Source organism: Lepisma saccharinum, chromosome 11 (genome assembly GCF_977018435.1).
Source record: "Lepisma saccharinum chromosome 11, izLepSacc3.1, whole genome shotgun sequence".
Lineage (NCBI taxonomy): Eukaryota > Metazoa > Arthropoda > Insecta > Zygentoma > Lepismatidae > Lepisma > Lepisma saccharinum.
In genome coordinates this window covers 77,100,453-77,115,191 of record NC_139239.1, presented here as the reverse complement: position 1 = coordinate 77,115,191, position 14,739 = coordinate 77,100,453, and the positions used below count along the sequence as shown (strand labels likewise).

Genomic DNA, 14,739 nt, shown 5'->3' with positions numbered 1-14,739 from the left:
ATGTGTTAACAGACGTAAATTGAAATCAAACTATGTAAAAATTGCATTTGTAGCATGATGAAATCACAATAAAACAAAAGGAACTTGAACCCTATATTGTTTAGACTTTTTTTTAGCAATCTAATTCATTGCACTTGTTGACCCTCTTTGCACGTATGTGTGTAGTAGGTTACAAAGCAGAACACCAAGTCGCCTACTCCACTGATTTGGTGTCGCATAGTGTATTTGTTGTCTGCACCATTTGCACTATGTTCTGGAGTGGAGTATGGTCATGTGGTGTGTGCTAACCAACCGAGTGAGTGTTGAAAGCAGCAGGCAGGTATTGTTGAATCTTCCAAATTTGAACACCACTATTCTTGCGTACAGCATCTACTTGGTTGAGATAAAATTTCTTTGCAGCAACCTGATGCTGGGATGAACCTGCACTACACCTAGTGTCAAAATGTGCAGCGAACTAGGCTGGATTAGTTCTGTGGACAATATAATCTATTACTCAGTTTAATCTGCATGAGCATTACATGCAGACATGCAGGTTGGGGGAGTGGTTTTGCAAATTAGCCACAAGTGGCACAAAAGTGAAGTGAAGTAAAGCAAATCTATAAACATGCAGACATAGGCTTGTATACACTACTGACACTTAGTTCCTTTTTTTCTGCCCGTAACATGCACTGTGAATCCAGAAGTCCCAGGTTTGAATCCTAGTCATGGTATGGATGTTTCAATGTGGTTGTTTGGTATTTTATGACTTATGTAAAAAAGATGGTGATCTGTGATTGAAATATGATAAGAATGTTTAATTATTCATATTATATGTTTTATTTATTTTAGCTGAGCGAAAACAGTCTTTAGGTTATGACTGGCACCCAGAATGCCTGCGATGTGAGGAGTGCGGAAAGAGATTGAATCCTGGACAACATGCAGAGGTATGAATTGGAATAGAATAGCTGTCAATGTTCGAAGGTAGCAGAATTTTTGGAAGCTGGTGACTGACTATACTGCCTCGAAAATTTAGACATTTTTAAAATTTAATTGACAAATCAAACTTCAAGCTGCATAGTTCACAAATAAGCAAGATATTTAGGCTGAAGTGTGACCAGAGAAACATTGTATGAAACCCCCTCCCCTAAATAAAGACATGTGGAAGTTCTTACAATATGAAACCTAACATTCCTAACCAAATAAAACTGATCACATCTAATAAAAAAAGCCACCATGAAGAAATATATGCATTTCCCACTTTGTAGTAACAGGAGCAAAAATATGTGTAAATGTGATCAGCATTCACCCAATTTGTGTGTAGGGGTCAAAACAATTGAAAATCAACAATTTGCTATCTCCGAAACTATGTTAACTATAAATATAAAATTTTGTGGGTTGAAAGATCTGTGAATTCCCTTTGTACATCTGATATCCCCACCTTCTCAATCTGTCCATGCATGTTTGTCATAGTCAACAACAATACTGGCCCAACGTGAGTGGATTCACTGTCTTGACAGTTTAAACAATGGAATGTCCGTAAATGTAGTTATCTTAATTAGGAATACATTAGAAGTCGATAACCAATAAATCAAGGGATGTGCCAGTGTGCTGATTAGTGCTTATGAAACAAATTACATTTAAAGTAACAAATGCGGCTCTAACTTTTTTACTTATGGATTAAGCCAGATAATTGTCATTATAGACAGATTTTTTAGATAAGCAATAATAAAACTTGACATATTGTTCATTATTAAATTATAATATTCAAATGAAAATTGGGCCTCCCCGATGGCGCAGTGGTAGCGTCGTTGCCTTGTAATCAAGGGGTCCCGGGTTCGATACCCGGTGGAGGCACAAGTGGTTCGGATCCCACTTTAAACTGTAGGTCCAGTCCTAATTAGCCTTACTGTGCATAAAGTGGACTTAAAACACCAAATCAACCAATCAAATGAAAATTGTATCCTAATAAAGGGTGGTGCAAAAGTCATCATCCTGTTTGGACTGACCTTTATTTGACATCTTGTTGTTTATATCAATAGTGTTTTGTCACTTAAATAGAAGAGACTCACGAAATTTATTGTGTGTGAAAATGAATAAGTTTGCCCCACAAGAACGTGAAAAATTGTGATAATTTTGCGTGACACTTTTTCAGGCAGAGTAATATCCCATTTTGGTGATTTGCCATGGTCGGCTAGGTCCCCCGATTTGACCGCTCCAGATTTTTTCCTTTGAGGATTTTTTAAGGCGAGGAGGGACAATTACGCACTAGTTGTGCATTTATTTCAATATCGTCGGATTGGGCACTGCTATTTAGAAAAGGGTTTACTGTGCAAGAGAGTATGAATTTCTCTCCATGTTGCAAGTGGAAACTATTTTTCAAGTTGATTAGTAAGCTAGACACACTGTTTGAAAAAATATGATTAATAAGTATTTACAGAATCCCATGTATTTCTTATGGGAAATCAATTTCAACTTCAAATTACAGCTAATCAAATGGGAGTTTCGACTTTTCCTTCTACTATGACATAGTTCAACGTGTCCTTTTCCGTCCATGTACTTTTCTACATCATTGGATGTTTGATATTCCCGAGAGAGCGAATAAAAGAATGGTCCCATAAACCTAATGCATTTTTCTTGCCTCATACGGCCATCCTCGCAGTGTCGCCAAACCTGATGTGCATAAAAGAACTGCATTTCACCATTAATAGAGCTAAAGATGACTTTCAAGGAGCTAGATTAATGAAGGCTGCATAAAGTGCCTCCTAGGGTCATTTTAGGTGTCAGAGGGGTGGGGTCGCTGCTATTACCGTTAGCTTTAAAGTGATGGCAATTTATTCTTAGTTTTCACTGCCTAGATTTGGTGGCATCACCCATCTAAATAATCCAATGATGTTCATATGAAATCGAAAATAAAAGATTCCCGGATAATAATATTGTCATCTTCACCTTAGCCACAGCGCTATATATAAAAATACCTGGGGAGGAAAGAGGGGGTGGGTGACGCAGCCTATATATGAATATCACGTCACGTGCAAAATGTACACTCATGGCAAAGGTTGGTCTTTATGGGCCGGAGCCAGTGGTGGCATCATGGTGGGGCAGAGGGCAGGTGCCACAGTTCACAGTCAAACGAGTGCACGAAAGAGCCAGATCTGGCTCCAAAAGAGTGGCAACAGTGATCGGCAGCTCCCCAGCGAGAAAGACCTAGGGGAAAATGTCCCTCCTCGCCTTAAGTCATTGGTTTACGTGAATAATCCAGAGCCGTTACATCAACTAAAGGACAATATTCAGCATGAAATTGAAAACATTTCCCCGCAGATTTCCAACACCATGGAAAATGCAATAAAAAGAGCACAAATTTGCATCAATGGATGTTATCTTTAAAAATTGAGGACATAAAACTTACAAGTATCGATAAAAGTTTAACACAAAAAAAAACTACTTTGTTTAATTTAAAACCCAAGCTATAGGCTAAGAAAATCAGGTGATGACTTTTACGCCACCTTGTATTAGTGATAGAGTTAAGATAAAAATTTTGTAATATAACGACAGTATTTATGAACATCGTTGTCAAAAACAAATTTTTCTGTTGAGTATTATGTGGTTATATTATTCAAATTATTTTTCCCCTCCAATGAATAAGGTTGAGTTATTTGAATTTCAAACATCTGGTCTTTTTACTGAGTTGACGGTGGTAAGATTGTTAAAAGTTATATGTGGAAAAAATTAATGAATGTGAGACATTTGTTGTAATACTCGACATGCAGTGAACATGCACATCTCTGATTCTTGTTTTTTTTTTCCCTCTAGCACAAAGGTGTGCCTTACTGTCACGTGCCCTGTTATGGAGCATTATTTGGACCCCAATTGTTTGGACATGGAACACGCGTGGAATCTCATACAAGTTTTGGAAAGGTGGAAAATAGAACAGGCTGCCAGAATATGCCAAGGTATGTGTACATCTTATCCACTATTCATTGTAGATGATTTTCCTCTCGTAAGATACATAATCCAAATATACAAGTGTGTTTCTTTAAATATCATCAAGGTCACAATGAAACTGGTGCCTTTGAAAGACTAATGATCTTGCTAGGTAAAATTGAAGAAATATGGACAAATTATTCTGTCAACGCCAGATGGAGTTTTCATTGCCAGGTTACATCACTAATAATTAATTATAGTTCGGAACTTGATGACAAATCATCTTTTTTTCTGAGTCTTCAAAGCAATGCTAAACCTGATATCAGTCAGTTTCCCTTCAGTTAAAACCAGAAAACAATGATTTTATTAGGAATTTTTAGGTCTTTTTTTTACTATTTTCAGTATTTTTTGCAGTTTTTATTCCATTTTCTTCAGTTTTGATATTTTTTTCCCTCCTCCCTTGTTAAATACATTTGTTATCATAACTTACGCATTTAAATTTCCTGATATGGTCATCCTTTTAGCAAGTTCGCCAGTAATCGAAAATATGGTCAATGGAAAGTACAATATTATTTTAACTGAAATGTTTCACAATGCATTAAATAATTTATTGTAGTAAATTTATTATTCCTCCAGCAAACTTAAAATACTTTGTGTGAAGTTTACTGTGAGGTTCCCTTGGTGGCTGGGTGGATAAAATTCATGATTTTTTTTTATTTCATTCTATTTTTAATTATTTTTAAGACACTTTTAAAATTGCTTGTACGTTTTTGTCACCATACATATTGATTTTTTTTATAGAAAGGCTTTTTCTAGTAAACTGCACTCTACAATATTTGAATAGTTTGATTATAACAAATGAAATTAAATATACATTTTTCTCTTTCTAATGCACCTACTATGGAATTGTTAATAAAACTACTGAGGTATAATAATAGTTTCAGTAATTTTTCTTCCAGTGAAAATAAAACATTCTGGATGTATTCTATAATTGTAAGAAGTTTGGCAGTTTTTTTAATGATAGTTTGCCAAATGTCAGCTGCCATGCTTGTTTGCAGTTTAATGATAATAACACTATTTATGGTTTAACATGGTTAGCATCTTGTATATTTTTCTACACAAAATGTTTGTTATTTTTGCCTATAAAAATTATTGAATTTTAAATCGAGAAATTTAAGTGTGTTTAAAGTTTACATATTACATCTCCTTTCGTATGAGATTCTCCCTATCAGTACATTTTGTTTCTTTTTTTTCTTCTTAAAGCCAAATAAATACTATTAAATTATTATGAGATTAATGTCCTTTTACCAAAAGTGATTATGATATCTACAAAATCCTTATGTACATTATTCTATAAATTATTTATTTTAAGTGATTGAAATCAACTCACCTTTCTTGGTGGCCTCTATTATTGCTGTAATCTGTGGTTTTAAAGTAAAAATTAGTCACAAAATTTAAAAAAATATTATCTGGTGCATGTGATACACAAGTGTTAACTACTTTCTTGTAATTTATGAAAAATCAAGCTTTCATTTTAAGAGGGAAAATTATTTTCAGTTAATTTTAAAGAATTCTATACGTACTTTTTTGACATTTTTTAGGTCATCAACTTCTGAGCCCTACTAATAATGCATTGCTTCTTAGAGTGTGCAGAGTAAAGAAATTAACACTACTAATGTGCATATTCTACTCTCCGTGGATTAAGAATTAATCTTGTATAATTAATCTTTATGCATGTACTGGTAGGCTAAAATGTTTGTTGTTTGCATTTAAAGGTCTCACCTGGAAACAAAGCTGAAGGTTTTTAATCAATACTATGATGGCGGAAGTGGAGAAATTAGAAGCAGAGAGGTGAGTGTGAAAAACTTGAATGTTAACAAGATATTATCACTATTGCTGAAAGATTAACTGTTTTCAGGATTTTTTTGTATTTCATATTACGGCTATTTGGATTTTATCTACCAAGGATATGTTGTTTGAAGCATATACTGGTTGGGTGCAGGCAACATAGTTCATCTTTCTCCCACTGGTAGTTCCTTATGTACATTATGTACGTTATTCTATGAATTATGTATTGAAAGTGATTTAAATCAATTCACCTTGCTGAAATCCAATTGATAATTTCTCTCTCCGTATAAAGGTAAATGGTAGACTTGTTCTGGAAGGAGCCTTGAGGATTTACTGGGGAGTCCAAAGCATGATTCACCTGAAAGAAGACGACGACCAAAGAACAGTTGTGACAATTAGAAAACGCAATTCATACCGAAGTGCCATTTCAAATGGATTGGATGTAAGTATATTATGGCATTTTGAAATTGAGTACAAATAAATTCAGGTAATTATGCTTGTGATGTTCCAAAAAGTTTGCATTCAAGTCTCATAAAATCTTTGAACACTTTGAAGTTTAAGATGTAACTGCATTTGAATTAATATTTCACACATTAGGATAGTGTATATTGTTCAGTTAATAATGCGTGTTGTCATTAGAGGATAATTTATTATATTTCCATGTGTACGTGCCTGTTAAGATAAAGTAGCACATACTTGAACTGTTCAACTCTAGTCTCGCTTTATTTGAAGGACTGTACATAACTAAGTGTGTCTCAATATCAATCTAACTTTATTTTAGGCAAGGAATCGGATCAATTAGTCAACAAATAGGTAAATGGTATATTGGCTCTTTGTTAAATATGTTAGTAATTTTGCCAAACCAATATATCTGTAAATATTCTGACTTCTACAATTGTCAGTTTTTATTGTTGTTATGAATATATATATATATATATATATATATATATATATATATATATATATATATATATATATATTGATTAAACACATTTCTAAGTGTATTTACCTGAGAGAAAATTGCTGCTGTTAAAGAGACACTAAAATTTCTGTTAGTTTGATTCATTTTTTCAGACCAGCCTCATAATGGAAAATCAAGAGGCAATGCACAATGCAAGTTGATTTTCAAGATAGGTCAAGTTGTAGGAATTTCAGTGTTTTCAATAAAAAAAAAAAAACAACTAACAACAGTAAGATACTAATAACTAGGGCCCGGAACTTTATGTCCTATAAAACTGTAAGATATGTTTGCAATTATGTCATAAAAATATGCTAGAAAAATTCAGAAATATTCCCAGTAAAGGAAAAAAAATTGCACAATAGTACTTTGGAATTTTCCATTATACGGGAAGTCAGTATCTTCCAGGGAAGATCGATTAGGGTGGGGGTGGGGTATTAAATGAAGTCTGAATCCCTTTTACTGAAGAATTTGGTGGGAAATTACTGAAAACATTGTGAGGTTGACTGCAATTGTCCTAAGTTACATTTACTATTATGTCTATTTCACCTTTGTGGAAACTAAAGCATAATTGCTAGCTTGCTAAATGTAGGCAATCAATACAAGAACACAACTTTTTTAGGCGGATTTTAACTACAAAGAATCTGAAAAACAGCCTACAAAATTTTTGTCAGACAAAGTTACACTAAATACATTTCCGTTCCACAATTCACTTAACAATCTTGCCGCAGAAGTTCCTGTTCGTGGCATTCTATTCATTAGCACTACTACACACTGATATGTGCTTGACTAACTAACTAACTAACTCTCTAGCCTTCTTAAACCCGAAGGTTAATGGCTGCAGAAACATAGGCCTTCCATCTGTCCCTATCTTGAGCAAGATCTATATACTCTTTTCCATCCCTACCAATTTCCTTTAGGTCAATCTCAACATTGTCCCTCCATCTTCGTCTTGGCCTTCCTACTGGTCTCTTACCATCAGGTTTCCCAACAAGAATCCTGTAAACTCCTCATTCCTCTCCCATTCGTGCCACATGGCCTGCCCACCTAAGTCTTCTTGATTTAATCATTCTAATAATATCTGGACTTGAATACAAATTATGTAGTTCTAAATTATGTAATCTTCTCCACTCACCTGTCTCCTCATCCCTTTTAGGTCCAAATATTCTCCTAAGGATCTTATTTTCAAATACTCTCAATTTATGTTCCTCTTTCAATGTAAGGGACCAAGTTTCACACCCATATAATACTACAGGCAAAATTACTGTTTTGTATATTTTAACTTTTAGTTTCTTAGATATTAAACGAGAAGACAAAAGTTTATGAAGAGAGAAGTAACATGCATTTCCTGAATTAAGCCTACTTTTTATTTCCTCTTTAATATAATTTTCACTTGTTAATATTACTCCTAAGTATTTGAATTTGGAAACTGGTTCAAATGAGTTGTTATCAATAATTAGATTTTGATTATTACCTAACACTTTGTTTCGGCCTGTAAGCATATATGTTCCTGACTCAAACAACAAGTGATTTTGAAACTCGAGTGCCGGGGTGTAAGGGGTACCTTTCACGTAGGCACCCAAAAGTCAACCTCACTTCCATGCAGACACCCTGGACTGCATTTTGCAGACGAACAAGGCTTTGGCGACTGGAACTTTGGCCAGCATAATTTTGTGTGTGCTGTCCTGTTTTTTGTCCTTGTGTGTGCTGAGTGCCCGTTTACAGCCTCAGCTTTTAACAGAACTCAGAATATTTCAAGATTTTTAGTTATGCAACGTAGAGTTGTTATTTGTAATGGTAAGGGGTTGGCCCCCGTATAATGTGACGGGTGTAAAGTAGCCTAAGTGCTGACGTACCCAAAATTTTAAATTCAAATTCAAAAATCCATACTCAAGTGTCGATAAGTAGGGCTGTAATGTACTAAATGTTATTTTTGCTTTTGACTGATTGTTGTGAGAAGCAAAAAAAGAGTAAAGAATTTAGAACAATTGAAACTTGTTTGCAGAGATTCTAGTGCTCGCACAATGACTGACAACATTTTCCATCAATGATGTTCAAGTATCTATCAGTTGTTGGTGTGATAAAAAAAGAGGGGGCATTATTGTTCTGTACTAGTTGTAGGAAATGATGGCATTTGCTTTTAATTTCTTTGCCCGTAATTTCCTTATTCTGCCATCGATAATATAAAGTATTTGTTGCGCTAAACGAATGAAGAATAAATTATAAAATAAATACAAGACAATTACGAAATTACACAGAAAAATGTCTTATTACAAGAAAATTGAAGAAATATGTTGTAAAAACGAGAAATTGGTAAAATATGCCTCATCAAGTTAGTCTATTTCAGCTGATTTTCATCAGATATGTAAAAATCTCACCCCAGTATTTATTCCAATGTCAAATAAAAAATATGTTATTACAATAAGTCCCTGGCCCTATTAATAACTGTATCTTTATAAGGAGTTGAATTTGTCATTAAGACTCAAAATGTTTGTAATTTTGTTCCCAATTGGAACAAAGATGGAATGTAGCATCGCAATTGTGGAGGACATTTTTTTTTAACTTTCATGCCTGATGATGCAGGCGAATTTTTAGCACACATTAATTGTGCTATATTGTAGAAAGTGTAATTTTTTTAGGTATGGATAAAAAATTATGATGATACTTAGAATGTAACAAAAGAGGAATAGTGTCTTATTCATATTTTAAGTTAAAGGTTAGGAGTGTACACATAATTCAGTTTTTTTCTTCATTGTAGGATGAACTTTCTCAAAATAATGGCCGCGGTGAAGACAATGCTGATGATAAATCTGATGATGAGGAATATGATTCTGATGATGGTGAAGAGAGCTCGGAAACCTCACCCACTGGGAGGACTCTCACCGATATTTCACAGAAATGTTTGACGTTGCCACCGAAGTTAGACCTAAAGCAAGTTGAATGGGATGAAATAGATGAACTTTTGCAAGTGGAACGAACTGTGAATGAAAACGAGAAGATATATCAGACACTCCCTACAGCCTTGCCAAGTGCTTCCTCTTCTCTCTCGAGTACTGACGCTACCTCATGCACCACTGAGATGGATAAGGAGAGTAAAGCTGAGAAGAGCCATGATGCTGAAAGTATTTCCAAGGCAAGTGAAGACAGTGGCGTTGACGTTAAAGATGGAAAGGGAAGCAGTTGCGACGACGTAGGCATAGTGGAAGTTGTGAGGAGGCCTCCGAAAACTGGAAGTACGGCTATAAGGCGAAGGCCTGGGAGGAGGAGATGTCGGGCAAAGTTGAAACGTAGGTGTTCCATAAATGGACATTTTTACAATCGCGAGACAAGCTTTTTTACCCCACCCTTTGGAAGTCAGATGAGTGTGTGGGTGACTTCGCTAGTCAACACTCAAGAGGTCATCAATCTGATGTTGGAAAAGTACAAGGTGGAGAGCAGGCCATCGAATTTTGCATTGTTTGTGGTACGAGATAACGGAGGTGAGTGTGTGACATTTTTTCTCTTCTGTACACAGTGGAACCTTGATTGTTTTTTGGGGGACTGTAGCCAAGGCACTTATATTGTGGGAAAATACATGAAGATTTTGCTTTATTGAGGCCAGAAAAATGAAATGATAAAGCAAGGAAATGTAGAACAGAAACTTAAAATCAAGGTTCCACTATATTGAACTGTTTATTTTTATTATTTCTTGGGGAAGAGACAATTTTTTCTAGCTTTTTTTAGTGTTTTTTTTTTTTTTTTTTGTTAATTGTACTGTATTGTAGAAAGAGAGATTTTTTCAGCTCTAGATAAAGTATGAAGAAGATACTTAGAATATAAGAAAATGCTTGTAAAAATTACTTACTACAGATTCCCACTTTATTTACAGCCATAAATAGGCTCCTACATAGCGAAATTGTTAACGTTCTGACCTTTGGAACTAGACATGTCTGATGACTGATCTTGTATTACATTTTATTGATATCAGTTGAAGCATTTCAAGTTGTATGTATGCCTTGAACATAAAACCCTACTTCAAGCTCTGCTTTTAATTGCATTTATTATGCTTTCATGAAATATATCATTGTAAAAAGAAAGTGCAACATATAATTTGTCACGTGAGAACTACACTGACGTAAGTCCAATTTCTCAAATTTACAGAAGTCTGACTCTAAAAATCAATAAACTGGAGATATGTGACTACTTTACTCTGTAAGGAGAGGGGATACGTTGATCTGACTGTAAAGAGAGTTCTTCGAGGATATACAAAACCAAAAACCATATTTTTGGAGTTACGTTCCGTTTGTTCTCACATGACGAGTTAACCTTTGCAATGTGATGAATTCCATGTCATCAGTGTTAGTTGTGAAGGGTCTTTATTTACCTTCTTGTTCTTTTATTTTAGAACAAAGAAGACTTCGTGATGACGAGTACCCTCTCTTGGTTCGTGTGATGCTTGGCCCACACGAAGACGTTGCAAGGCTATATGTCATGGATCGACAAAACACAGATGAGATAAGCAACGAGGTTGCACAGTTCCTTAATCTAAGTCAGGTTGAGTGCCGTGCTATTCTGGAGCAGTATCACCAGGAAGAAGAGCGTGAAGTTAAAAGAGTCAGATGCAAGTAAGTTGTTAGCATTATTTTATACTGTCCAAAATATTAAAATTTACATTTTTTGCTGAGACTGGTATTTGGCTCTTATTTCAACTTGCTGCTGTATATGACACCTCTCCACATAAAATAATTGAGTGAGTAAACACATGTGTTGAATCCTTAGCGGACGGAAGCCTCTCCACTGTGTTAGGCTCTTCCGGACGGAACTTTTCAGGTGCACACTTTTCAAACTTGCTGTGCAGTACAATAAAATCTTAGCTCGCAAACTAATTGTTGTAGAGATATGATTTTTTTTTTTTTTTTTTTTTTTTTGTTCACCTGAATTTGGATGACGGGGCTTTCAGCAGATGTGAAAGTTATGCATTTTACCTCACAATTATGGAAGAATGAGAAGAAAAGCAAAATTTTACACGAAAATTAGTGTTTGGCATACCACTGTACTGTGGCCACCACAATAGATGTGAGCGAATGAAAAATGTAGTATGTAGCAGTGGTACATTGCTACAACAGTGAGCAGACAGATCATTTACTTGAAAGTGAGTTGTGTGCTCATTAATCAAAACATTGGTGCCAACATCAGTGATTGTGCATTGCAAATCTAATATTATAATGATTGCTTCTCAAATCAATGATGGTTGCTAATGAGTGAGAACAAAACCAAAAAAGTTTCACCAAACGTTATTTGAAATGTTAGCTTTCAGACACTTGTACAAAATTACAAAAATTATGGTGTATGTTTGGAATATTAAAAAAAAAAAAAATCATTTCAATGCAGTTATAAAAAGTAGAAAATGATATTACCTTCTGTGTCTGTTACTTGAACTTCTCTGTAATTAAGCCGTATTGCAAGCTGTTAATCACAAATACTTCACCAGCTGCCATCTCACGAGATTGAAACACCTGTGGTGAACAAGGTTCAAGTTTGCTTAGCGAGCAAGTGAGTGTCACTCGCCGAACAACTTTTATTTGGCCGTCAAGTAGCTGAGCGATCACGTTGCTTGCCGAGGGCTCAGATACTTGACGTACCCCATGCCAAGTTGCATTTAAACCTTGGATTGACCCAAGTTTGTTGAGAAGCACGAGGAAAGACCTCTCTTTGAGGACAGGTCATGCCTGACCCCCCGTCCCAAAAAAAGATGAAAAATTTAGAAAACCATACTCTTCAGGAAGTTTTGAAAATTGGAGGTTTCCCGCTGAACCCCAAATTGTTGCATGCTGTGATCATGTTCTTTTGTTTTAACTATTACATGTAAAAGTAAAATATACTGCTGGACAAAAAAAACCGGACACTTGCATTTTTTGTGATAACGCAATGGGTCGATAAAAGCTCTGGTACAAGGGCTAACTAAATGTTGCAGAAACTGAATTAAGTACGAATGCATGAACAAAGTCCGAGCCTATGAATGGTGCATATGGTACTACATGATCTGCCGAACATTCTGTAATATACCTGCGAGCTGTTATTGCAATTCAGATGTCAAATATTAAAGTGTCCGGTTTTCATTGTCCAGCAGTATATATCAGCAAAATGTGGTGGTTGAAGGCCCATTTATAAAATCTATCCCACAATATGTTGGGGAAAATTGACACTTTCAAACTCTGTTTTTAATAATAGTAACAAGAGATATGTTGTTTTGTGATTTGAGTATATTATACCTTCATATGTACGTATATAAATGAAGAAAAAAGACAGAACTGAATTATCTGTTGTTTTCAAGAAATGAAGTATTAAATGCTGACACGTGGAGATGGTAAACGTAGGTATCTGTTGTCCATTGGTGAATACACGTGCTGCTAAGAATTGCTACCACTCGGATTAAAAGGTTGGAGGCTTTCAGAATAAAGCGACAAGCAACATGGGGGTTTCACACCAAAGTGACAAGCATCTCGTTGGGAAGGTTGAATTTATTTTTTAAATATTTTATTTCCAAGCTCCTGAGCAGGTATGATTATTAACATCTATAATAAAAATTAATATTTCATATATTTTTCTTACTGGATTGTGCCAGTAGGGATTCTACTGTTCATTTTTTATACCTTGTGGACAGGGTATGAAGTATGCTTCCCATGGGGATAGAGTGAACACCGACACCAAGTGAAATATCACCATTGTTTTGTTATTTAATTATAAAAGTGAATAGTTGTACATGTAAACTGTAACAGCTTCTTCCTTTTACTATTGGCCATTCATTTTTCTGTTTTACATGAAATATATTATTTTCCCAAATTAGAGGACTATAGTTGCAGGTTGGCTAGTCACCGGGAATTCTGCATGATTTGTTCTCTGTAGAAAATGGCCCCTTTTATTAATCCAAATCCCATTCAATTTATACATATTTATAAATGCCCTGAGGCAAGTTTTTCAGTTTAGCTTTTATTTTTATCGAGGAAGGAAAAGAATGCTGCGTGGAAAATAAAATAGAACCCTCTCAATCCCTTTACTTTGTTATTCTTTGCAGAAATCTATCTGATAGATGGAAAATTATTGCAAGGTATCTTTAAGTTAATTAAGTAAATTTGAGTTTAAAATTCTGATACAATTAATTAATTAATTAGTACATCCCGTATCATTTGTAACTTGTTTGATTTTCAGTCTGAATATGTGAAACAGCAAATGTAAACTCCAAACCTTAAATTAAATATTTTAAATACCATATTTACTCATGTATAATGCGCACTTTTTTCCAAAATTTTTGCCCCCAAAAACTGTGGTGCATATTATGCACAGAATAATTCAGACAGACAACATGAAATCATACAGGGTCGTTCCATGATTTTGGGGCACTTGCATTGATTTTTCATGTTTATGGAACCCTATCATGTTATGTATCCTTGAAACGCTTGAAACCTGCAGTTTCTGAATATGGAAACAGTATTCCATACAAGATAACGACACTAATGTGAAATGCGGTTGAAATAAGTTCATCAAAAAATGAAGAAACGTTCTGATTTTTATGGTACTTTGGATGAAAGAAAACATAAGGAGAAAGATAATAAAAATTAAAATGTATTACTGGCCAAATAATGACATACATGGAGTGTGTAAATTCCTTAATGGAAGAAATCTTGTGCTGCTAACTGCTATTTGGAAGGTCCAGAATGTGCCTCGTATAAATGTTACATTTGTCAGGGAAAGAAAAAGTATATATTTTGAAAGAGAAGGAATGAGCAGTTGAATAGGTATGATGTCATTCACTCTTGATCAGCATAGCAACAGCTTTACAACCTACAAGTAAGAAAGCCATTTCTTCGAAACTGGATTGTACTGCGCATTATATACAAGATATAATTTTTTGTCACTTTTGCCCATTAAAAACAGGGTGTGCATTATACACGCACACACACTATACGCTCGTAAATACGGTAATGTATCATTTTAATTGAATTAGAATTTTTTGATACATTGGAATCACACACACCCTTTATATTAATATATTT

At 34.8% G+C, this 14,739-nt stretch overlaps 1 protein-coding gene across 1 annotated transcript in view; it reads left to right on the top strand.

Moving 5' to 3' along the window:
• The window catches only part of Rassf (Ras association family member), a 43,706-nt gene that overhangs the window by 17,720 nt on the left and 11,247 nt on the right, over nucleotides 1–14,739 (top strand). The window contains exons 2-7 of the mRNA XM_083131447.1: nucleotides 829–923; nucleotides 3,790–3,929; nucleotides 5,676–5,751; nucleotides 6,041–6,190; nucleotides 9,465–10,185; nucleotides 11,091–11,310. Of these exons, the coding sequence (XP_082987573.1) occupies nucleotides 829–923; nucleotides 3,790–3,929; nucleotides 5,676–5,751; nucleotides 6,041–6,190; nucleotides 9,465–10,185; nucleotides 11,091–11,310 (1,402 nt within the window). The remainder of the gene's footprint in view (nucleotides 1–828; nucleotides 924–3,789; nucleotides 3,930–5,675; nucleotides 5,752–6,040; nucleotides 6,191–9,464; nucleotides 10,186–11,090; nucleotides 11,311–14,739) is intronic.